This window comes from Neoarius graeffei, chromosome 6 (genome assembly GCF_027579695.1).
Source record: "Neoarius graeffei isolate fNeoGra1 chromosome 6, fNeoGra1.pri, whole genome shotgun sequence".
NCBI classification, from domain to species: domain Eukaryota; kingdom Metazoa; phylum Chordata; class Actinopteri; order Siluriformes; family Ariidae; genus Neoarius; species Neoarius graeffei.
In genome coordinates, this window is record NC_083574.1 from 89,292,450 (window position 1) to 89,319,900 (window position 27,451).

Below are 27,451 nucleotides of genomic sequence, written 5' to 3' on the forward strand. Positions count from 1 at the left end.
ATAATAATAATGCTTGAAAACTAAAAAAAGATATGTTCTTACCATTAAATACTTTTATTCCATATTTTGTTGCATTTTTGTATTGTTGGGGTTTTGTTTTCGAGTAGAGTTTTTAGTTTGTCCTCAGTTGTTTCAGCAACATGCTCTGACATTTTGTTTTTCTCTCCTCACGGTATATGAGCTGATATCCAAGTAGTAGAGTAGCCAATCAGAGTGTGCGATTACTCTTATCCAGTGAATGTGGATAGAACAAATAGAAAGTCTTATATATATATTTGCATTGCAGTGTCTAACACAGAGCAACCAGATCTCCACAGATGAGAATCTGGTCCTGATATTTATCATATGTTATTTATGAAAAAACCTTCAGGAGGTAGCTTTATCAAGTAGCCAGTAAAACTTGAATGTACATCACCTACCAAGGTAACAAACTTACTCTGAGGTTTTTGGTGGGGTTTACATTAGACCGTATCAGCGGATCATCAGATTAACGTTTTTAAAATGATTAGCGTGCACACAGCAATGCCAATACACGATTCGTGTGCACACAGCAACGCCAATACACGGATATGCTCGGCTCCGCAGGCATCCTGCGCTCCAAATAACTCCGCCCTGAACAGCGAGTGCCCTCTGGAGGGTGCGCACTCCGGCCCTGCGCAGCTCACAGAGCGCGCGAGTGGAGCGCACGAGCAGTGATTTGGGACTGAGCCGCTGTGTGTGTGATCTCAGTGCATGTCGGGCATGCGCGTCACTTACCACTTGCAAGTGGAAGGATGGCAAGCCTAAAGACAATCATAACTACACAATGGACAGTATTTGCATCAGTATTTGCAGTATTTTCATACTTTTATACTCTTTAATGAAAGGTGATACAAGGCGGAAGTCCGCGCCATTTTTCAGCAGTCGCGTCACATGACCAACGCCAGCGAATCAGGAAGGTGGATGTCACAGTGACGTTGTCCAATGACGACGCCAGCGAGAGCTCAGCACAGCGTATCCGTGTATTCTCAATGTTTACACAGCACCGGACCAGACACGATCTGGATTGAATACGTGGACCCTGGCGGATTCCCGTTTCCCGGCGTTTTAATGTAAACGGACAGTGCATCCGCAAAGAAAACGAGACAGATACGGTCTAATGTAAACTTGGCCTTAGTCAGGAAGAATTCTGTCCTAGATTAATGGGGATGAAATGACTTGGTGAATGGGAATGTTATTATAAGGAAAGGTGCCCCTGTGTGTCAGTAATGATAGGTATGGCTGGATGGTTGGGTAAGTAAATCTCAAAAAGCCTTGAGGGGACACTCAAGAGTGGAAGGATGGGGCAGTTTACAGTCTGTTAATGGTGATGTGTGGAGGAGGGTTACTTTTTGGCTTTAAAGAAGTTTGAATAGCCAATCAGGGTCACCAGGAAGGTGAATAAAAGTTAATAATTAGCAATAAGGTCTACTGCGAGTGCCTATAATCTGTCCTGTTTCACTAACATCATTGGTTAAAAATTCATCTATAGACTCTGAATACGTTGAGGCAAACTAAATTAGGACTGAACTTCTAAACTTTATGAACTAAATTGAGGTCAAAAACCTTTTAAAATTCAATTAAGTTTTTCAAAATCAATTAAATTTTTTTTCTTGGCAATGTCAATATGTCTGCACATAATTTAACTAAATCTTTCATCTTCATGCATTTTAATATTTTACTATTTTACATGGGGAGCCAAAAATTCATTAATATGAATTAGTTCAGGGCGGCACAGTGGTGTAGTGGTTAGCACTGTCGTTTCACAGCAAGAAGGTCCGGGTTCGAGCCCCGTGGCCGGCGAGGGCCTTTCTGTGTGGAGTTTGCATGTTCTCCCCGTGTCCATGTGGGTTTCCTCTGGGTGCTCCGGTTTTTCGCCACAGTCCAAAGACATGCAGGTTAGGTTAACTGGTGACTCTAAATTGACCGTAGGTGTGAATGTGAGTGTGAATGGTTGTCTGTGTCTATGTGTCAGCCCTGTGATGATCTGGCGACTTGTCCAGGGTGTACCCCGCCTTTCGCCCATAGTCAGCTGGGATAGGCTCCAACTTGCCTGTGACCCTGTAGAATAGGCTAAAGTGGCTAGAGATAATGAGATGAATTAATTCATATTATTAATTTAGCACCAGCATATATGATTATATTAATGTGTGACTTCTCATATGTTATCCTTTATATAGTAACAGCTCATTCACTGAAACTTGTATAGCGGAAGCTTCATATAAATTGATGTTAAAAAAGTGAAGGTGAAGGTGAAGTTTTCTGGAAAGAGTATCTGGTATCAGGGCTTTGTAAATTGCTGTAGTAAAAGAGGAATAAAATATTTCAGGACACTTTGAGTCGAGACTCCTGACAGAACACTATTGTTGATTAGTCTCCTCTAACAACGTGCCCTGTCATGTTTTATTCCTGACATAGCCTGAGGGGGATATATAAAAGGCACTCAGGAGGTTAAAAGTAGGGCTGTAGGGGTAAGAAAGTTAGAGGTACAGCTAAGGTCTCACATAGCCGGAATCACGTCATGGTAGATGTTGGTAGATGATTTTGAGCCTCCTGGGGGTCAACTGGCACACATTCCTGGCCCTTCCGTCAGAATACGTGAGAGCCGGGAAGCTACCTTGACAACCAGGGATGTGGCTTCCATGCCCGGGAAGTTTGGTCATATTGAAAACTGTCGTGGGTTAAGCACTGGGTGAATTCATCCATCACAACCATGAAGGCATCCATAAGCATCCTTTAGGCATACGTGAGGCTCACATGGGCTACCAGGGGTTACCATAGGATTCCATCACAACCATCAAGTTCAAAATTTTCACGGAACAGCATTCTGCAGAAAGTGAAAAGTTTGCCAAGGAAGCGTGGTTTATTTTGTCTTGTCATGGCTATGCTGTATTGTATTCATGGAAACCTTACACACTGCCATCATTGCTGTCAGGCCGTACGTTGCTATACGTCGCTGGTTTTACCGGCATCATCCATCGTTACCGTCACGGCTACCACGGCTTCATTTGCATATTTACTCCACCTAAATTTATGTGATCGATCACCTCTAAAATCTGCTGGAATGACCACAGTAAGCCCCAGTCACAGTTCTCATGGATTAACCAGCGACAGTGGTGCTTGAAAGTTTGTGAACCCTTTAGAATTTTCTATATTTCTGCATAAATATGACCTAAAACATCATCAGATTTTCACACAAGTCCTAAAAGTAGATAAAGAGAACCCAGTTAAACAAATGAGACAAAAATATTATACTTGGTCATTTATTTATTGAGGAAAATGATCCAATATTACATATCTGTGAGTGGCAAAAGTATGTGAACCTCTAGCATTAGCAGTTAATTTGAAGGTGAAATTAGAGTCAGGTGTTTTCAATCAATGGGATGACAATCAGGTGTTTGTGGGCACCCTGTTTTATTTAAAGAACAGGGATCTATCAAAGTCTGATCTTCACAACACATGTTTGTGGAAGTATATCATGGCATGAACAAAGGAGATTTCTGAGGACCTCAGAAAAAGCGTTGTTGATGCTCATCAGGCTGGAAAAAGTTACAAAACCATCTCTAAAGAGTTTGGACTCCACCAATCCACAGTCAGACAGATTGTGTACAAATGGAGGAAATTCAAGACCATTGTTACCCTCCCCAGGAGTGGTCAACCAACAAAGATCACTCCAAGAGTAAGGCATCTAATAGTTGGTGAGGTTACAAAGGACCCCAGGGTAACTTCTAAGCAACTGAAGGCCTCTCTCACATTGGCTAATGTTAATGTTCATGAGTCCACCATCAGGAGAACACTGAACAACAATGGTGTGCATAGCAGGGTTGCAAGGAGAAAGCCACTGCTCTCCAAAAAGAACATTGCTGCTCATCCGCAGTTTGCTAACGATCATGTGGACAAGCCAGAAGGCTATTGGAAAAATGTTTTGTGGACGGATGAGACAAAAATAGAACTTTTTGGTTTAAATGAGAAGTGTTATGTTTGGAGAAAGGAAAACAGTGCATTCCAGCATAAGAACCTTATCCCATCTGTGAAACATGGTGATGGTAGTATCACGGTTTGGACTTGTTTTGCTGCATCTGGGCCAGAACGGCTTGCCATCATTGATGGAACAATGAATTCTGAATTATACCAGCGAATCCTAAAGGAAAATGTCAGGACATCTGTCCATGAACTGAATCTCAAGAGAAGGTGGGTCATGCAGCAAGACAACGACCCTAAGCACACAAGTCGTTTTACCAAAGAATGGTTAAAGAAGAATAAAGTTAATGTTTTGGAATGTCCAAGTCCAAGTCCTGACCTTAATCCATTCGAAATGTTGTGGAAGGACCTGAAGCGAGCAGTTTATGTGAGGAAACCCACCAACATCCCAGAGCTGAAGCTGTTCTATACGGAAGAATGGGCTAAAATTGCTCCAAGCTGGTGTGCAGGACTGATCAACAGTTACCGGAAATGTTTAGTTGCAGTTATTGCTACATGAGGGGGTCACACCAAATACTGAAAGCAAAGGTTCACATACTTTTGCCACTCACAGATATGTAATATTGGATCATTTTTCTCAATAAATAAATGACCAAGTATAATATTTTTGTCTCATTTATTTAACTGGGTTCTCTTTATCTACTTTTAGGACTTGTGTGAAAATCTGATGATGTTTTAGGTCATATTTATGCAGAAATATAGAAAATTCTAAAGGGTTCACAAACTTTCAAGCACCACTGTATGTGTAACCTTAGCATAACAGTCAGTATATACTATGGGACTGGGAATAGAAGAGTAGGAATGGGGATGAGGATTGTAGGGTAATAGTGGGGGTATGGAGGATAGGACATCAATTTGGTAGAGTCAAACTGGAGTCACCTGCTGATTGGAGTTGGACAGAAATATTGATATAGAAACCAATATGTTTGATTTATTGCTACATGCTTTCAATTCGATTTTCAATCCTGGGAATCTGCCTTCTAATGTATTCCAAATGGCATGGAGACATTACTACATACAGTGGTATGCAAAAGTTTGGGCACCCTTGGTCAAAATTGCTGTTACTGTGAACGGTTAAGCAAGTTGAAGATGAAATGATCTCCAAAAGGCATAAAGTTAAAGATGACTCATTCCCTTTATATTTTAAGCAAAAACAATTTTTTTTATTTTCATCTTTTACATTTTCATAATGACAAAATAGGAAAAGGGCCTGAAGCAAATGTTTGGGCACCCTGCATGGTTAGTACCTAGTAACACCCCCTTTGGCAAGTATCACAGCTTGTAAACACTTTTTGTAGCCAGCTAATAATCTTTCAGTTCTTACCTGGGGGATTTTCACACATTCATCCTTGCAAAAGGCTTCTAGTTTGACAAGTTTCTTGGGCTGTCTTGCATGCACTGCTCTTTTGAGATCTATCCAGAAATTTTCAATGATGTTTAGGTCAGGGGACTGTGAGGGTCATGGCAAAACCTTCAGCTTGTGCCTCTTGAGGTATTCCATTGTAGATTTTGAGGTGTGTTTTGGATCATCGTCTTATTGTAGGACCCATCCTCTTTTTAACTTCAACTTTTTTACAGATGGTGTGATGTTTCCTTCCAGGATTTGCTGGTATTTATTCGAATCCATGCTTCCCTCAACCAATGAAATGTGCCCTGTGCCACTGGCTGCAACACAACCTCAAAGCATGATCGATCCACACCCATGCTTCAGAGTTGGAGAGGTGTTCTTTTCCTGGAATTTGGCACCCTTTTTTCTCCAAACATACCTCTGCACATTGTGGCCCAAAAGTTCTATTTTGATTTCATCAGTCCACAGGACTGTCAGCCCTGTGATGACCTGGCGACTTGTCCAGGGTGTACCCCGCCTTTCGCCCATAGTCAGCTGGGATAGGCTCCAGCTTGCCTGTGACCCTGTAGAACAGGATAAAGCGGCTAGAGATAATGAGATGAGATGAGATGAGATGAGTCCACAGGACTTGTTTCCAAAATGCATCAGGCTTATTTAGATGTTCATTTGCAAACTTCAGATGCTGAATTTTGTGGCTAGGACACAGGAACGGGTTTCTTCTGATGACTCTTCCATGAAGGTCATATTTGTTCAGGTGTCACTGTAGAGTAGAACAGTGCACCACCACTACAGGGTCTGCTAAATCTTTCTAAAGGTCTTTTGCAGTCAAACAGGGTTTTTTATTTGCCTTTCTAGCAATCCAACGAGCAGTTCTTTCAGAAAGTTTTCTTCATCTTCCAGACCTCACCTTGATCTCCACTGTTTCTGTTAACTGCCATTTCTTAATAACATTACAGTCTGAGGAAACAGCTACCTGAGAACACTTTGCTATGTTCTTGTAGCCTTCTCCTGCTTTGTGAGCATCAATTATTTTATTATTCAGAATGCAAGGGAGTTGCTTAGAGGAGCCCATGGCTGTTGATTTTAGGGACAAGTCTGAGGAGTCAGAGAATTTATACAGCTTTGAAATCTGCATCATCTGACCTTTCCTAATGAAGAATTTGAACAAGCCACAGCTCAATAAGATAATTAAGGTCTGGAACCTTGGTAAAAGTTACCTGAGAACTCAAATGTATTGGGGTGCCCAAACTTTCGCATGGTGTTTCTTTTCTTTTTTCACTCTCCAATTGTACAAAACAAAAATAATACACAAATCTTGCAGAAAATGCTGAAAAGAAATGTGTCATCTCTACCTTTATGCCTCTTGGTGATCAGTTCATCTTCTGCTCACTTAACTATTCATAGTAACAGACATTTTCAGTAAGGGTGCCCAAACCTTTGCATGCCACTGTAGATATTTACTGGTGTTTCACTGAAGAGTCCACTTTAGCTTATTCATCATAATCAATCATACACCAGTGTTAGCATTTACACTAAATTATTAATCGTGTTTTGTGAACATTACTTCCTCTGCATTATATATTAACCCATTTGCTCTCTGGAACCATGCTTTCTTGTGTGTCTTGGTCTCTTATAGATGGAGTTTGCACTACAGCTGACTGCACACGGTCAGGTAAGCATATTTTACAAACCATCACAAGATGTATGGGATTGACATTAGATGCAGTTTGGGATAAAAGGCAAGGGTTTGCTGCCACCACTTCACAATCTTTCTTACTTCTAGACTTGTATGGGGAGTGTTTTGGATTAGATGTTGTTTTCCTAGTTTTGACACAAACTACAACTCAAGATAGACTTGAATTATTTTAATGAGCTAAAAAATATTAAGCATCGGTGAGAACAATGAATTAGAAAGAACAATTCAGAACTAGATAGATACTGTGACTAAAGTCACAGGTATTTGTGCTAGCTGTTACAAACTGGGATGTCTGGTCACCATGCCCTATAGATTCAGAATGGTAAGAGATAGAGAATGATGCTTAGTGAGGAAAAAAGCCCGTTTCTCATGGATCATTCTGGTTTGGTGATCCAGATCAGCACCAAAAGTCATAGCAACTTAAATCAGCCCAGAGTTATTCTTCAGCTGAAATTTATTGATGATTGGTTGAAAATGGAGGGAGAAATAAGTGATTGAAACAAAGCCTGTTTTTCATGGATCATTCCGGTTCGGTGATCCAGATCAGCACCAAAAGTCATAGCGATGTAATTCAACCTAGACGTATTCTTCATGTGAAATTTGGTGATGATTCATTGAAAACTGAGGGAGAAATGATGTCCTCAAAAACGTGAGGAGAATAATAATAATAATAATAATAATAATAATAATAATAATAATAATAAGAGGAAGAAAGTAGAAAGATCCTGAGTGAGAGTAACAATTTGTGTCAGAGCTGCTAGCACAAATTAATAAAAGTCAATATAGTCGTATCACAAGGCCTGTAAGTCAGATTTAGAACATTCTGTACAGTAGTTTGAGAGAATAACTTGTACATAGTAATGCTTATTTTTTAATGTTCATAGGCAAGGAATATATTTTGCACCTTCCAGATTAGCTTTTAAACTATTCCTTGGCATTTCAGCATCTCGCCTCATTGAGAACATGGACCCTACAGTAGACCCATGTCAAAACTTCTACCAGTATGCCTGTGGAGGCTGGCTAAAAAAGAACATCATCCCTGAAACCAGCTCACGCTACAGCACCTTCGACATCCTCCGGGATGAACTGGAGGTTGTGCTTAAAGGTACATGTATACTGTTTCCAGGAATACCTCAACTCCTCCGCCAAAAAAAGTTGCTAATATTAATGGTGTTAATGGTGAATGAACTCCAGTGATGAGTAATTTAAACAGATGTAAATCTGTACAGTGGGTTGAGAACATTTGGCTTATGAATTCTAGCTTTGCTCATTTATTAATAGTACAGAGAACTACGGCCTTCTGCTGTGTGGGTTATGGGACTGACAGTTTTTGCTTTCTTGTTTCCCTTTCTTTAATTTCATTATTCCTTCTGCAAATTATACTTGAGCTCACTATGAATTAGACATGTAAATAAATACAAATTGATTATTTGGAATAATTAACAGTTATTCCACAAAATCAAGTCGTACATGAGCTGATAGCCAACTTGGATAAGACATGTACAACAAGATTGAGTGATTGAAGTGATTGAAAAAAAGCCTGTTTTTCATGAATCATTCTGGTTCAGTGATCCAGATCAGCACCAAAAGTCATAGCGATGTAATTCAACCCAGAGGTATTCTTCATATGAAATTCGGTGATGACTGGTTGAAAACTGAGGGAGAAATGATGTCCTGGAAAATGTGAGGATAATAATAATAATAATAATAATCTCATCTCATTATCTCTAGCGGCTTTATCCTGTTCTACAGGGTCGCAGGCAAGCTGGAGCCTATCCCAGCTGACTACGGGCGAAAGGCGGGGTACACCCTGGACAAGTCGCCAGGTCATCACAGGGCTGACACATAGACACAGACAACCATTCACACTCACATTCACACCTACGGTCAATTTAGAGTCACCAGTTAACCTAACCTGCATGTCTTTGGACTGTGGGGGAAACCGGAGCACCCGGAGGAAACCCACATGGACACGGGGAGAACATGCAAACTCCGCACAGAAAGGCCCTCGCCGGCCACGGGGCTCAAACCCGGACCTTCTTGCTGCGAGGCAACAGCGCTAACCACTACACCACTGTGTCGCCCAATAATAATAATAATAATAATAATAATAATACGTAATAAAACTTCTTCTTGTGGAATGGAGTGGAATAACTCTTTCATTCAATCCACATTCACTGAATTTTGATATTTTGTTTTTTTTTCTTCTTCTTTAGGGTTTTTTTGCAGTTGGCAAACCAACTTAAAGGCACATTACTGCCCCCAACTGGGCTGCAGTGTGGAACAGGAGATACTGGGGGGGAAAAACAACTATATTCTTTTAGCTATTTCTGTTTCTTTTAAATACTTGATAATTTTGGGGGTTTTGTTTTTGAGTATAGTTTTCATTTCATCCTTGGTCGGTTCAGCAACATGGTCTGTCATTTTGTTTTTCTCTACTCATGGTATATGAGCTGATATCCTAGTAGTAGAGTAGTCAATCAGAGTGCATGGTTGCTCATATCCAGTGAATGTGGACAGAATAAACAGATAATATGCTCTAAACAAATGCAAATACAGATATGAAAAAGGCGTATAATTCTTCTTTCTTGGAAGCTTGCCAGAAAGGTTCAAAGGCAGATATGAAGCATTTGGGATCAAGAAAGAATAATACATTTATAGAAAAGATTTACATTGGGGGCGGCACGGTGGTGTAGTGGTTAGTGCTGTCGCCTCACAGCAAGAAGGTCCGGGTTCGAGCCCCGTGGCCGGCGAGGGCCTTTCTGTGCGGAGTTTGCATGTTCTCCCTGTGTCCGCGTGGGTTTCCTCCGGGTGCTCCGGTTTCCCCCACAGTCCAAAGACATGCAGGTTAGGTTAACTGGTGACTCTAAATTGACCGTAGGTGTGAATGTGAGTGTGAATGGTTGTCTGTGTCTATGTGTCAGCCCTGTGATGACCTGGCGACTTGTCCAGGGTATACCCCGCCTTTCGCCCGTAGTCAGCTGGGATAGGCTCCAGCTTGCCTGCGACCCTGTAGAACAGGATAAAGCGGCTAGAGATAACGAGATGAGATGAGATTTACATTGGTCATTCATTCATTCATGATTAGTAGCCGCCTGGTTCAGGTTATAGTGGTTTACATTTAGGCATATATTTTTGCAAATATTTGTTCGTGTCCCAGGCAGGTACAAACAGAATACAGTGGTGCTTGAAAGTTTGTGAACCCTTTGGAATTTTCTATATTTCTGCATAAATATGAACTAAAACATCATCAGATTTTCACACAAGTCCTAAAAGTAGATTAAGAGAACCCAGTTCAACAAATGAGACAAAAATATTATACTTGGTCATTTATTTATTGAGGAAATTGATCCAATATTACATATCTGTGAGTGGCAAAAGTATGTGAACCTTTGCTTTCAGTATCTGGTGTGACCCCCTTGTGCAGCAATAACTGCAACTAAACGTTTCCGGTAACTGTTGATCAGTCCTGCACACCGGCTTGGAGGACTTTTATCCCATTCCTCCATACAGAACAGCTTCAACTCTGGGATGTTGGTGGGTTTCCTCACATGAACTGCTCGCTTCAGGTCCTTCCACAATATTTTGATTGGATTAAGGTCAGGACTTTGACTTGGCCATTCCAAAACATTAACTATATTCTTCTTTAACCATTATTTGGTAGAACGACTTGTGTGCTTAGGGTCTTTGTCTTTCTGCATGACCCACGTTCTCTTGAGATTCAGTTCATGGACAGATGTCCTGACATTTTCCTTTAGAATTCGCTGGTATAATTCAGAATTCATTGTTCCATCAATGATGGCAAGCCGTCCTGGCCCAGATGCAGCAAAACAGGCCCAAACCATGATACTACCACCACCATGTTTCACAGATGGGATAAATAATAATAATAATAATAATAATAATAATAATAATACACTTCCACAAACATGTGTTGTGAAGATCAGACTTTGATAGATCCCTGTTCTTTAAATAAAACAGGGTGTCCACTCACACCTGATTGTCATCCCATTGATTAAAAACACCTGACTCTAATTTCACCTTCAAATTAACTGCTAATCCTAGAGGTTCACATACTTTTGCCACTCACAGATATGCAATATTGGATCATTCTCCTCAATAAATAAATGACCAAGTATAATATTTTTTTGTCTCATTTGTTTAACTGGGTTCTCTTTATCTACTTGTAGGACTTGTGTGAAAATCTGATGATGTTTTAGGTCATATTTATGCAGAAATATAGAAAATTCTAAAGGGTTCACAAACTTTCAAGCACCAGTGTAAGAACTTCATGAGTACATGTCAATGAGAGTCACATATAAATATTTGCAGCACTAAACAGATACAGATACACATTTAGAACATAATGTGGGTAGTTTAGTGGCATTTAGAATATGATGTGGGTAGTTGGAACATTTCACTTCTTCTCTGAAATATAGATGACATACTACACACACATCCAAGATAATCAGATCTGCAAAATAATTGTAGGCGTCATCATTTCCAGTTACAGAGGCCCACACGGTTTGGCGAAGTTTCTAAATAAAGACCTGATTGAACAGCTTGGTGTTTGATTGTTCGTCAGGGTAATTGAGCATGTAGAGATACAGGAACAGATATCGGCTGATAAGCTGACCTTTGGGATGGTGCTTGTGTTGCTGTTGCTAATGTGTGCTAGGTGCTGGTGGTGAGCAGAGAGGACTTGTATAAAGATTCTAGCTGGGGTGGAGCTCCCCCATCTTTCAAAGATAAACAGACATAAATACAGTACAAAATTTCATTTTTTTTAGTGTCCACATCAAATTATTTGCAGAAATTTTAAGGTGGATACTTTCTGACTTTTGTAGAACCAAGCACATCAGCACCGTCAATTATTACCACCAATTATTAATTTGACCATAAGGCTATGGCATGGTGTCCGTCGTCCACAATTCAGTTAAATCGTATCTCCTCCATCAGTTCTCCACAGATTTCCATTCTGATTTTATTTGAAAGAACTCATCACTCTGCACAAAACCTGGTCATTGTTTTGTTAAATTTCTTGTTAACGAGTTAGTAATTAGGCCAAATTAACAAATTTTTCCAGGCCTCTCACTAAAATTGTATGGGTAATATCTCACTGGGCTGCGACAGTCCTTGACTAGTTGGAGACACAATTGCGGTAAAATATGCGAATTAGCGACAGTTTTCATTTGGAATCACACTGAATTGATATTGCAGGCTGTCGCAGCCCGGCTTTCCCTTGGCAGGTAGGGAAGTAGAGGAAGCCTCACAGAAACTGACTTGAGAAGGGTTCGGGATGGCGTTGCAACGCCAGCGACGCATTTTTGGCTATTTTGAGAGAAATTTTGTCGCACGAATTTTTTGAACATGTTCAAAATTTCAGCAACGAAGGAGTGACACTTTGCAACTCATGTGAGGAAATTGAGAAGCCCCACGAATGTTTCAAGACACTTTTGAAACTCTCTCGCAAATGACGTTCGCAATTTGTCGCAAGCTGTCGCAGCCCAGTGAGATACTGGCTTAACTCCTTTCTCATCCGATTCCAGTTCTGACTGATGTTTTGGGTAGATCTTCCCTTGTGGAACAAAACTTGGTCATTTGTTTCTTGATTTTTCTGTTGTAAACAATTTGTTTACAACATTGTTTATTTTCAGTTAAATCGTGTCTCCTCCCTCAGTTCTCAATGGATTTCGGTTCTAATTGTTTTGTTTGAAATAACTAGTCCTTTTGCACAAAACTTGGTCATTGTATTGTCAAACATTTGCTAACAAATTGCTAATTAGGTCACCTTAACGAGTTTTCAGACTTTTCACTAGAATTGTATCTCCTTCTCACCCTATTTCAGTTCTGATCGATGTTTTGGGTCGATCTTCTTATGAGGAACAAAACTTGTTTGTTTGTTGATTTTCTGTTTACAACTTTTTTTATTTTCAGTTAAATTGTGTCTCCTTCCTCAGTTCTCAATGGATTTCAGTTCTGATTGTTTTATTTGAAAGACCTAGACTTTCTGCACAACACTTGCTCATTGTACTGTCAATTTTTTCTAAGAAATTTGGAATTCAGTCAACTTAATGCATTTTCTTCTGACTAGAATTGTATCTCCTCTGTCATTTATCATGCAAATTCAGTTCTGATTGATGTTTTGGGTCAATCTTCCCTCTGGGAACAAAATTTAGTCCTTTGTTGATTTTTTTTAAATTGTTGTAAACAATTTGTCGTGGAGGTTGGTCCTCTCTCACATTGTCACATTTCAGTTTTGTTTGATGTTTTGGTTGTCATGGTTGTTTTGATGGCAGGCCAGATGAGCTCCTACGTCCTCGATGTCCTAGTCATACGATACATGGCCTGAAGAATTGACGCTGGGGCTGATTACTTTCTAGACCAAACTGTAGATTCAAAGCTATACACAGCACAAGCTGTGAAGTTGGGTTTTCAGGATAGGGCAGTAACAGAATTATGGTTGTGAAATGTTAAATTAAGGTTTTAGTGAATCAGTAGTGAATCATACTTGTCCTGTTTCAGATATTTGCCAAACTTCCATAGGGTCAGACTTTTCCATTAATGATGATGAGAAAGCTTACATTTCCCCCAACCTATATGAACAATAATCATTTAATACACACAGTTCTTCTCCCTGTCACATGCTCTTAATTTGCTTAATGAGCCTGTAATATTCATGCTTGATTAAAGCTAGATGGTTCTTTGATTTCATAAAATCGGTGAAATTTAGTTACCTCTGAAATTTGGTCATTGTGATATATATATATTTCTGTAATATCTCAAAAAAAAATTAAGCCATTATGTGACTGGCAAGTTATTTAATTTGAGGGGATTCCCAAGCAAATAATGTACATGAAATCTCTCTCTTCATGCAGTCAAGCAGACAGAGGAAGTCCGTGTGCGCATGCGCAGGTTTACCTTTGACTGTGCACTGATAGTTACATCATTCTGTGACTAAACGAACAGCTGATCACACCGAGGTGCTTGCTGAGCGCCAATATTTATTAGTTTGGTCCTGCGTTTCCTTTCCTTCGCAACATAACGTCTTTTCTTCTCACTTTCCATTACTGTAGTCGGTCTTTCATGTTTCATTCGCACACTCACGTCCTCCATTTTTCTCTCCTGTTTCAAATTTGTATCCCACAATGCCTTGCATGAATGGAGAAAGCCCACCACGTGATGCATGACGTAGTATCTTGAATTGGTCATGGTGAAGCAGGAAAAAAATAGTGGAGAATTTAGGGCCATGTGGCTCTAAATTCATTAACTGTTCTATAAAAAAAAAACTAATAAAATTGGAAGTCTGTGATTCGAATTCAGTAGCTTTCGCTCCACTGAACAAAAATAATTGGGTGTCTGGGGAAAATTATTTTTATGACCTGCACTTGAAAAATCTGAAAGACAGTCTACCTTTAAAACAACAGTGCACATTCAAAGCTCTGAAGTTATACTGAAATAAATGATAAGTTTGGAAACTTGCCTTATCTTAATTTAATTTATGAGCAGTGCTCATCTGTTCCTGCTAATCATTAATGTCTTTGTGGAATACATACTCACATTGAGTGTGCATGACAAACAGTGTGAAATGAAAGTAATTACTTGGGGCTGGGACTTAACCAAAGGGGTCATAACTTCCCCAGTGAAACAAGTTCTGCAGCCAAATCCCCTCATTAGCGCTTCTAGTGAATTGGTCTTTTGAGGAATTAAATAGAAACTTAATGTGAAAATAAGGCATATTTACAGGCTCTATTAGTGGTCTGCATGTAATTAGCACTTGTGTCTTGGCTGCCTTGGCCGCCCTTCATACATTGATCAGCATGTGTTTGTAATTACTATAACCATACAGAGGCATCACGACAGCTTCGGGTTGCATATGGCTTGACATGATTTATGACCTTACATGCAATAAATGAGGATGAAAAAATTCATGTGAAAATGCAGGAGGAATTTTTTTTTGCTTTTGTTGTAATCAGCATATAGACATGGATCACTGACAGAATTCATCCATCCATCCATTATCTCTAGCCGCTTTATCCTGTTCTACAGGGTCGCAGGCAAGCTGGAGCCTATCCCATCTGACTATGGGTGAAAGGCGGGGTACACCCTGGACAAGTCGCCAGGTCATCGCAGGGCTGACACATAGACACAGACAACCATTCACACTCACATTCACACCTACGGTCAATTTAGAGTCACCAGTTAACCTAACCTGCATGTCTTTGGACTGTGGGGGAAACCGGAGCACCCGGAGGAAACCCATGCGGACACGGGGAGAACATGCAAACTCCACACAGAAAGGCCCTCATCGGCAGCTGGACTCGAACCCAGGACCTTCTTGCTGTGAGGCGACAGTGCTAACCACTACACCACCGTGCCACCCACTGACAGAATTATGAATGGGATATATTAAAATGCATGTTGGACTCTGTGATCTGTTGACTCATAACCAATCACCTGAACTGCGAAGGACTTGATAAGAGAGACTGAGAGATATTGTATCAGTAGTACAATCAGTGATAATGAGATATGACTCCTGGTATGACGAATGCAAGTAACATTGCTCAAGCCCATGAATGCATCTAATCTCCCCAAGTCTATCAAAGATTTATTTATTGTGCAGCACTACGATAACTAGCAGGCATGCTGATTTAAAAAAAAAAAAGTATATATTGCCATGTTCATCTAGAGCAAGGATTCTCTCTCTCTCTCTCTCTCTCTCTCTCTCTCTCTCTTCTTTTTCTTTTTTTTTTGCTCTACTCACATGTTAGGCTCATTACTTAATATTCACCATAATATTTTGGCTACGTATTAGAGCCACAAAGCTTTTTATTCCAGAGCTTTTCCAATGGCAGAACACATTAGGTCCAAGTTGACATTATTTTTTAGCCTAATTGTTTTCAAGTTCTGATGGTTTGGATTAAAGCCATGCGATTCAAGTGCGCAGTTAAACAGGATTAAAATAAAAGAAAGAAACTAAAAGCCCGGTCCCACAATACCAATAACTATAACTCTGACCATAACTATAAAGAATTGGTCCCCTGCAGTTTATGTGGTTGGTGGTTACACCAGACCGACAATGATACCTATAGTCCAGGCCTGGGTTTATCCATTTCGGTGAGATTGCTTCTGGAGGCATTTTTCCAGGCCTGAACCTGATCCGATAAAACATCTGACTAATCGGGTAATTGTTTACATGTGACATTGTCTGAGCACATTTTTTTTCCCTGGGCATCTTTGTAAATCCTTGTTGCATCATGAAGTCACTGAATACAGATTCACAGAAAATAAAAAAATATAATACAAAGCCCAGATCTTTTATTCACAGATATGTGATTTTCTATAAAATATCAATAGTAAATTAATAAAGTAAACATATAAATGCAGGTAAGATATTTTAATTATGAACTTCGGAAGTCCAAACATTTAATTGTTTTAGACTTCTTAATTTTTTTTTATCCGTGATGCATCATCTGTATGCAATCGATAAGCAATCCATGACCAATCCGTAAATTATTAGCATCTGTGATGCATCCATATTAAAATCCGTAACCGCTCTGCATTTTGTATCCTTTTTTATTATATTTCTGTAATCTGTGACCTATCTGTATTTAATCAACCACCGGAGTATGTGTATGGGTTGTTTTGAAGTCCAAGCTGTACAGTATGACCCGGAATAATGTGCTACTACTTGAAAAAAACTTCAAGTCAAGTGTATTTTTATAGCGCTTTTAACAAAAGACATTGCTGCAAAGCAGCTTTACAGAAATTTAATGACTTTAAACATGAGCTAATTTTATCCCTAATCTATCCCCAATGAGTAAAGCTGTGGCAACAGTGGCAAGGAAAAACTCCCTCAGATGATATGAGGAAGAAACCTCGAGAGGAACCAGACTCAAAAGGGAACCCATCCTCATATGGGTGATAACAGATAGCGTGATTATAACATTTTTTAACAGTTTTAACATGAAGTCTGTTTTGTTGATGTTATAACTCTTCGTTGATGGAAACTTGAGTGCAAAACTGTTCATGACAACTGCAGTCCTAAAGTTAGCAAGTCAACTGTAGTCCTCAGCCATAAAAGCATTACTGTAAGTGTCCAGAGCGTCTTCCAAGTGTGACTTTCAACTGTCCATATGGGGCCATCCTCCACAGGAGCTATGTGATAAGACTCCTCCAACTAGATATAGGGCATCAGGATGGATCAGGCAGGTCTGAGGAGCAGAAGAGGTCAGCATCTCTATCTCAGGATTGACATGTAACTCAGAGGGACAGACGGGAGGGACAGGTTGTTAGGTATGCCCAAGGTCACCTGATGAGTAGGAACAGGATACATTTTGTGTTGAGTGCAAGCAGGGACTCCAGCAAAACTAACTATGACAGCATCACTAAAAGGGGAGAGCCAGAAGGTAACACAGGCATGAGGGCACCCTGGGACATAAAGCAGCAGCCACTACACCATCAACAAACTCGAGTGAGCAAGTGAGTGGGGGACTGACAACATCCATACATCCCAGTTTACCAAAACACTCTATGTCTAAGGACCCTCCAGATCTACTCCTTTCCCTCATAAACACTATTAACACAAGGCTTGACTAAACAGATATGTTTTCAGCCAAGACTGAAACATTGAGATTGTGTCCAATTCCCGAACACTACTTAGAAGGCTGTTCCATAACTGTGGGGCTTTGTAAGAAAAGGCTCTGCCTCCTGTTGTAGCCTTCACTATACGAGGTACCAGCAGATAGCCTGCACCTTTTGATCTACGTAGGCATGGTGGGTCATAAAGGACCAGAAGTTCACTCAGGTACTATGGTGTGAGACCATTTAGTGCTTTAAAGGTCAATAGTAGTATTTTATAATCAATACGAAATTTGATGGGGAGCCAATGCAGTGTGGATAAGACAGGGGTGATGTGGTCATATTTTCTAGTTCTAGTAAGGACTCTTGCTGCTGCATTTTGAACTAACTGGAACTTGTTTATGCACTTATAGGAACATCCACACAGTAAGGCATTACAATAATCCAACCTGGAGGTAACAAAAGCATGAATTAGTTTTTCTGCATCATGTAGTGACATTAAATGTCTTATCTTAGCAATATTTCTGAGATGAAAGAAAGCTATCCAGGTAATGTTATTGATATGAGCTTCAAATGAAAGACTGGGGTCAATAATCACTTCAAGGTCTTTTACTGCAGCACGTGAAGAAACAGAAAGGCCATCCAGAGTTACAGTGTAATCAGAAAACCTACTTCTAGCTGCATGTGGTCCTAGTACAAGTACTTCTGTCTTGTCAGAGTTAAGCAGAAGGAAGTTAATAAGCATCCAGTGTCTAATGTTCTTTACACATTCCTCAATTCTATTAAGCTGGTGTCTCTCATCTGGTTTTGCAGAAACATGCAACTGTGTGTCATCAGCATAACAGTGAAAACTAATACCATGCTTATGAAAAATATCACCCAGAGGTAACATATATAAATAGAAAAGCAGTGGGCCTAAGACAGAACCTTGTGGAACACCAAACTTTACCTCAGTATGTCTAGAAAAATCACCATTTATATCAACATACTGATAGCAATCAGTTACTGTAAATAAGACCTGAGCCAGGAGAGGGCCATTTCCTTAACTCCCACAACATTTTCTAGTCTATCCAGAAGAATGGAATGATCAATGGGATCAAATGCTGCATTAAGGTCAAGCAACACAAGCAGCGAGACACAGCCCTGATCAGATGCCAACAGTAGGTCATTTACTACTTTAACCAGTGCTGTCTCTGTGCTATGATGAGGTCTAAATCCTGACTGATACATTTCATGGATGCTATTCCTATGTAAACATGAGCATAACTGCTGTGCCGCAGCTTTTTCTAGGATCTTGGAGATAAATGGGAGGTTTGATATTGGCTGATAATTGGACAGCTGACAGGGATCAAGGTCAGGGGTTTTTTTAATCAGGGGTTTGATAACTGCAAGTTTAAAGGATTTCGGTACATAGCCAAACCTAAGAGAAAAATGTATTATTTTTAGAAGCGGTTCAATTACTTCAGGTATTATCTGTTCGCATAGACATGCCAATAAGGGATCTAGTACACATGTTGAGGATTTTGATGCGGAGATTAATGAAAGTAGTTCGATTTCTCTAAGGGGAGTAAAACATTCTAATTGCTGATCTGATACAGTTATATTGTTAACTACAGGGTTACTTAAATTGTCACTTAAGTTGTCTGACCTTAAATTAGTAGTTTGAATGTTTTGTCGGATATTTTCAATTTTGTCATTGAAAAAATTCATGAAGTCGTTGCTACTACATACTGCAGGTCTGCATGTGTCTACAGTGGTCTTATTCCTGGTTAATTTTGCTCCAGTATTAAATAGGAATCTAGGATTATTTTTGTTATCTTCTATTCGGGAGGAGAGATATGTTGATCTAGCAGCACTAAGAGCTTTTCTATACTTCAGGAAGCTCTCTTTCCAAGCTAATTTGAATGCTACCAATTTTGTGTGACACCATTTACCGTACATTCCAATTTTCGAGTGGTCTGTTTTAAAGTGTGAGTGTCATCGTTATACCAGGGTGCTAATTTTTTTTTTCTCTCTGATCATTTTCCTTTTAAGAGGAGCTACATTATCTAAAGTATAGCAGAACACTAGTCTAAGCATTCAGTTGCCTGATCAAGTTCTGCAGGGGCTGACAGTGACCCAATCAAAGTTGATAACTCTGGGAGATCATTTATAAAACTCTGTGCACTAGTTGACATGAATCTACATTTAATACAGTAGCATGGTGAGGTGCATATATTATTACTCAGACATATTTTGAATGAGATGAGATAATAATCTGAGATAACTTCAGACTGTGAAAGTGTGACTATTTTGTATGTTTAACCCGAATGTTAGTATTAGCTCGAGAGTGTGACCACCATTATGGGTCGGTCCTATGACATTCTGATTAACCCCTACTGAATCTAAAATGGACACGAATGCTGTTTTCAAAGGGTCTTCTGGGTTATCGAAGTGAATATTAAAATCTCCAACAACTAAAGCTTTGTCTAAGGAAATAACCGGGTCTGAGATAAAATCTGCAAAGTCAGAAAGAAACTCAGAATACAGCCCCGGGGGCCTGTAAATAATAAGTAACGGAATTAACTGGGTAGACTTATTTTTCGAGGCTACATACATTATATTAGTATGAAGAATTTCAAATGTATTAAATTTATAACCAGGTTTTTGTGTTACACCTAGATAATCATTATAAATAACCACGACGCCTCCTCCTCTACCAGTTAGATGAGGTTGGTGTATATAATTGTATCTAGGAGGACTAGCTTCATTTAATGCAATATATTCATTTAGCTTAATCCATGTTTCTGGTAAACATAGTATATTAAACTCCTGATCAGTAATAAGTTCATTAACAATTAGTGCTTTGGATGTAAGAGACCTAATATTTAATTGCCCCACCTTTAGATCAAAGGTGCTGGCAGCAGCTGTAGAGTCAGTATGATCTAATTTTATATTGATTAGGTTACTGGAACAAACTCTCTGAGTATTTCTACTTTTTTGTTTAGCTCGGGGAACAGACACAGTCTCGACGTGGTGGACCCTGAGTGACGACTCTGTGCAGCCAGCAGACAGTTGGTTTAGCTTGTTCGTCTGCTCCATGGCCTTAGCTCTGGATTGTCACAAGTTAACTAGGCCTGTTCTGAGACTATCAGCTATGCTGCAAAACAAGGAGCAGCTGCACATGCCACAGACTGTTCTATAGTAATAATAAAAATAATAATAAAAAAACAGTCAGTCAAAGGGTTTAAGGGGAAAAGAGACAGTTGGATAGTACAGGAGAGTGAGTGAGGAATAAAAATGAAGATGTATGTAAATAAGTGTACTATCAAGTGTCCTTAGCCTCAGAGGCAGAGAGAAGCATTAAGAATTGCTGTTCCGTCTCAGATATACTTTATATTCGGTATGCCGTGTCATGTCCTTTCAGATATGTCCTTTCAGAGCCATACTATTAACTCTGCAAACTCTGACAGGCTGCCAGTGAAGGGGATAAACTTTTGCGTGCCATTATAATCCTCAAGCTGCCTCGAGGAAATTACCGCATTTGGAGACACAGGAATCAAACAGGGATCAATGCCGATCCTACTCAGAAGATTGAAAATCCTGACCAATAGCCGTGATTCACATGAGGTGACACTGTCATGACTGACAGGGTTTATTACTGTAGCTTTAGTACAGGGCCAAGCAGTCAGCATGAGCACAGAGAGGTGTCTTTGATGGAGTATCAGCAATAGAACTCATGTATATACATGGTGGAGGTGCTGCAGGGAGGAACTGCTTCCTGTCTGGGACATAGAGGGCTTTGTGAAAATATGTGGGCCAGAAAAGGCTTTATATTTCACAGTGACAATAGAATACAAAGTCAAGATAGAACATTTGAGATAAAAACATTCAGAATCATTTCACTGTCTGTCCCAAAACAAAGGATGTAAATTTCAGTCTCAATGTCATTTTTTCCCTGTCATACAAACTTAGTAGTCTGCATAAGAAAACTTTACAATTGAAAAATATGTTGGAGAGTTGTCTCTGTGAACTTGAATAACTGCACAGAGGTGACAAACCTTTAAAAGAAAAAGATGCCTGTGACAGGGTAAAGGACACTTTGCCATCCAGTTGATGTCAGGGGTGGGAATTTATTGGTTTGAATATATGTGAAAACTGCTGGCATAATGATTGGTTAGTCAGAGCCACCTTTTCTGAAGTGGAGGATTCTGAGCAATATGCCATACTGCTGCTACAACAACACCAACTACTACTACTACTACTACTACTACTACTACGACTGCCACTACCACCACTACTACAACTGCCACTACTACTACTGCCACTACTACTATGACTGCCACTACTATTACTACTATGACTGCCAGTACAATTACTACTACGACTGCCACTACTACTGCCACTACGACTGCCACTACTACTACTGCCACTACTACTACTACTACAACTGCCACTACTACTACTGTCACTACTACTACTGTCACTACTACTACTACGACTCCCACTACTATTACTGCCACTACTACTGCCTCTACTACTACTACTGCCACGACTACTACTACTATGACTGCCACTACTACTACTACTACTACTATGACTGCCACTACTACTACTACGACTCCCACTACTATTACTGCCACTACTACTGCCTCTACTACTACTACTACTGCCACTACTACTACTACTACTTTGACTGCCACTACTACTACTACGACTGACACTACTACTGCCACTACTACTACTACTACTGCCACTACTACTGCCACTACTACTACTACTACGACTGCCACTACTACTACTGCCACTACTACTACGACTGCCACTACTACTACTGCCACTACTACTACTGCCACTACTACTACTACGACTGCCACTACTACTGCCACTACTACTACTACTGCCACCACCACTACTACTACTACTACTACTACTACACAGCAAATTCCTCAGTGTTGAATTAACACTTTCAGAGTTAATTTGGGTCCAATTGGACCTATATAAATGCTCTGGGTGTTAATTCAACACTGGGGATTTTGCTGTGTACTGCCACTACTACTACTACGACTCCCACTACTATTACTGCCACTACTACTGCCTCTACTACTACTACTACTACTACTACGACTGCCACTATACTACTGCCACTACTACTACTACTACTACTGCCACTAATACTACTACTACTACTGCCACTACTACTACTACTACGACTCCCACTACTATTACTGCCACTACTATTGCCTCTACTACTACTACTGCCACTGCTACTACTACTACTACTACGACTGCCACTACTACTACTGCCACTACTATTACTACTGCCACTACTACTACTACGACTGCCACTACTACTACTACTACTACTGCCACTACTACTACTATGACTGCCATTACTACTGCCACTACTACTACTACGACTGCCACTACTACTACTATGACTGCCACTACTACTACTGCCACCAACACTACTACTACTACTACTACTGCCACTAACACTACTACTACCACTAACACTACTATTGCCACTACTACTACTTGCCAATAGACCAAGGAGCTGGTCATTGACTTTGGGAGGTCCAGACCAAGGTCACGACCAGTTCTGATCGAGGGAGTCGAGGTGGAGGCTGTGGATTCCTACAAGTACCTCGGGCTGTGGCTGGACAACAAGCTGGACTGGACTTGCAACACCAATCACTTATACAGGAAGGGACAGAGCAGACTATACTTCCTTAGGAGGCTGCGGTCCTTTAACATCTGCAGGAAACTCCTGTGGATGTTCTATCAGTCTGTGGTCGCCAGTGTCCTGTTTTACACCGTGGTGTTCTGGATCCAAGAAGGACACATCCAGGCTGGACAAAATGATCAGGCGGGCAGGCTCTGTGGTCGGCATGAAGCTGGACTCTCTGGTGACGGTGGCAGAGAAGAGGACTATGGACAAACTATTGAACATCATGGACGATGCCAGTCACCCTCTGCACACCATCATCAACAACCAGAGGAGCCTGTTCAGTGACAGAATGCTCCTTCCCAAGTGCAGGATGAACAGACTCAAAAACTCCTTTGTCCCTCACGCCATCAGACTGTACAACTCCTCTCTGGAGGGGAGGAGGGGTAACAGGAGGACAGAGGACAGGAGCAGTAGCCTAGCCTAACAATAAGCAATACCGGACAATGTGCAATATAATATGCAATATAAAGTGCAATATCTCTCCTGCTGCCCCCCATTCCCCCCTCCCCCCTTTCTTCCCCTTCCTCTCTTCCCCGCATCTTATTCTTTTTATATTGTAGATGTAAATACTTAATTTAATTTAATTTATCTAGAAGTTTTTTCTTTATTTTCTGTTCTCTGTTTATCCTGTAATGATGCTGCTGGAATCTTAATTTCCCTGAGGGAACCCTCCTGAAGGGATCAATTAGATTAGATCTAATCTAATCTAATCTAATCTAATCTAATCTAATCTAATCTAATCTAATCTAATCTAATCTAATCTAATACTACTACTGCCAGTACTACTAATACTGCCACTACTACTACTACTACTACTAATAATAATGCTACTACTACTACTACTACTACTACTGCCACTACCACTCCTATTGCCACTACTACTACTGCCACTACTACTACTACCACTACTACTACTGCCACTACTACTACTACTACTACTAATAATAATAATATTGCCACTACTACTACTACTATTACTACTACTACTGCCACTACTACTGCTAATAATAATAATACTGCCACGACTACTACAAATACTGCCACTACTACTACTGCTAATAATAATAATACTGCCACTACTACTAATGCTAATAATAATAATAATAATAATAATAATAATAATACTGCCACTACTACTACTACTACTACTACTACTACTACTGCCACCACTACTACTACTACTACTACAAATACTGCCACTACTACTACTACTGCTAATAATAATAATAATAATAATAATAATAATAATACCACTACTACTACTACTACTACTGCCTCTACTACTACTACTACTACTAATAATAATAATACTGCCACTACTACTACTACTACTATTGCTGCCACTTCTACTACTACCACTACTACTACTACTAATAATAATAATAATAATACAATTGAGATGACAGTGCTGTTGAGTTCTTGAATCTTAGTCAGAAAGTGTTGCTTGAGTGTCATATCATCAGCACTGACGGTAGTTCTGCCTTCAAGGCAAATCACAGGTTTATATTATAGCACTCATTCTCACAAGTTATTATTTGTAATTATTATTATTTCTGCACTGAGAGCTCATTCACAGGGACTTGTTTAGCAGATGCTCCAGACATTTCATTAGCATTTGTCAGCACTTTGTAACAGTGACTACGTTTACATGCACATCCAAATCGAGCTGCTGTTGGTAATTGAGCTGAAGGTCCCAGCAGGGTGCCAGAGAAATCCAATCCTACATGCACACAATGAAATCGGGCTATTGTGTGAGGTGCATTGTGCACCCGAGCCACAGGTGGCGCAACACGCCCCATCGTGTTGGTACACTTCCGGTTGTCGTCATGAAGAAGAGCTATTCAAGAGTGTTCTTCATTGCGCGTTTTTCTCCCGTCCATGAATTTTAATATATTCAACTCCTTAAGCTGAATGAGCATGAACTCTGTCTCCTCATTGCTCCAGAAGTGCACGTTTCTGCTCGCCTGTGGCAGTGGGGGCGTGGTCAAGCGCCGGTCTGTGACAGGAGGGCGGAGCCAGGGAAGGTGAATGGCAGAATCACTTCACCTGACAGTAATTAACCTGTGTTTGTGTGTCTTCCCAGTAACCGCGCCCTATTTAAGGAGGCAGAGGGAGAGCAGAGGGGAGAGCTCATCCCAGGACTAGAACACAGCGCGCGCATATGTGTGTGTGTTTTTCTCTCAAGAATAAAAGTAGGCTGTTAAACTGAAAAGTCTGACAATAAAAAGCCTATTAGTACCAGAAGCTTTGTCCTGCCGTCCTCTGTGCTCCACCCACACTTCAGAGAGCTCTACATCGCCATTTTCTCTTCTTCGTTTGTTCCTCCTGACCTCTTCTGCTGCTCGCTACTACTGTTGTCATGCCGACCGAGGCTGTTGTGTTTCCCACTTGTGGTCTCGTCACTCGTTACTTCCGGAAGTAGCTCGACAACTAGCTCGATAGGGTATACATGCACAAAGTAGCTCGGCAGAAATCGCATAATCTAGGTCGTGTAGCTCGATTCCGAGAAATCAAATTCGGTTCAATTTCAGCCGAATTAAGGTGTATACATGGCATTTTGAACTTCGATTTCAGTCGAGCAACGGCAGAAATTCGATTCTCTCTATGTGCATGTAAACATAGTGACTGAGAGGTAAAGCTGTAACTGTAAGTTCTCAGACAAGACAGGAACATCTTCAGGACAGGTGGATTTGTGGTTTCTGCAAGAGAATGTGTGGGAAGAACTGTTTATAGGAAGCATTAACAGGGACTAACTTGTTTAACAAATGTGTCACAACATTAAAACGTACAATTTCTTGTGCTTAAATAAATAAATAAATAAATAAGTGAATAAGTAAGTACATAAGTAAATAAGTAAATAAATAAGTAAGCAAGTCAGTGAGTAAGTACATAAATAAGTAAATAAATAAGCAATTAAATGAGTAAATAAGTAAGTGAATAAATAAGCAAGTAAATAAATAAGTAAATAAATAATAAATGAGTAAATAAGTGAATAAGTAAGTAAACAAGTATGTAAGTAAATAAATGAGTAAATAAATAAGCATTTAAATAAATAAGTAAGTAAATAAATGTCAATAAGTAAATAATAAATGTTGTTGGAAAACTGCTGTGGTGTAAGAGGAATAAAGCATTTAGATACCGTACATGTGCTGTTCTTACAAAACACTCAACTTTGGGATGCTAACAGAAACTGCACTTCATCACACCACCGTGTTGTTGATCATTTTCCCGTAACAACATAACAAAGTGTTTTTTAGTGTCTTCCATAACAAACTAGACTTAATCAAATGTCCTCATCTGATTGTAAAATCAAGATTGCAAATCATACATCTTTGTTTTTGAATTTCCTTTCTATAAGCAGTTATAAGCATATTATGAGTTTTACAAATCAGATATGAAAAAGACATAAGGTTGAGAGCATGACTGGGAGAGAGGGACAGTTTTGAAGCTGTAGGGGACCCAGCCACACACACACCGGGTGGCCTCTAATCCGATCACACACACATGATCTTTGCCCTTTCTTCAGGAAGCGTTCAAACCCAAGCCCAATTAAAAGCAGTGCAGGTCTTCAACATTGCAAACGGTGCAGAATGAATACACAATTGGCGAAAAGGAAAAGTATTTTGATGAGGATATCTGTTTTTGTAAGTCATTACATAAATAGTGATTCTTGGCATTGCTGGGGTAATTGTAAAAAAAATTCATTTTCATTAAGGCTTTCAGCAGTTTCATGGTTGGATGATCATTTGGCAACCACATTTTTAATATAATGAACAACTTTGTAGTAACTCGGTGCTGGAAATAGAGTCATGGAGCAAGCAGGAAATGGGGCTAGGAAGTCATGGTGTGTGTGTGTGTGTGTGTGTGTGTGTGCATGAGGATGCAGCATACAGGCTTCAATTCATTTAGGACTTTATTCATTTTAAGCATATTTCCTTTCTGAAGAATTTCCAGTTTTGCTCCAATGGTCTTTGCGTGACTGTTCTGCAACACTTCTATTAAATAAACACTGATGATTTTTATCAGATGATGACTTAGAGACAATTACTTTAGTTTAAAAAAAAAGATATTTAGTGGAGAATCAAAACCAACAGTGTAATTTATTATGATGAGACTT

General features: G+C 39.9%; 1 protein-coding gene across 2 annotated transcripts in view; it reads left to right on the plus strand.

Moving 5' to 3' along the window:
* LOC132887540 (neprilysin-like) overlaps positions 1-27,451 on the plus strand; it is an 86,473-nt gene that overhangs the window by 18,412 nt on the left and 40,610 nt on the right. For both annotated transcript variants that reach the window (XM_060923007.1, XM_060923008.1), the window contains exons 4-5: positions 6,984-7,019; positions 7,987-8,148. In XM_060923007.1, coding sequence (XP_060778990.1) covers positions 6,984-7,019; positions 7,987-8,148 — 198 coding nt within the window. The remainder of the gene's footprint in view (positions 1-6,983; positions 7,020-7,986; positions 8,149-27,451) is intronic.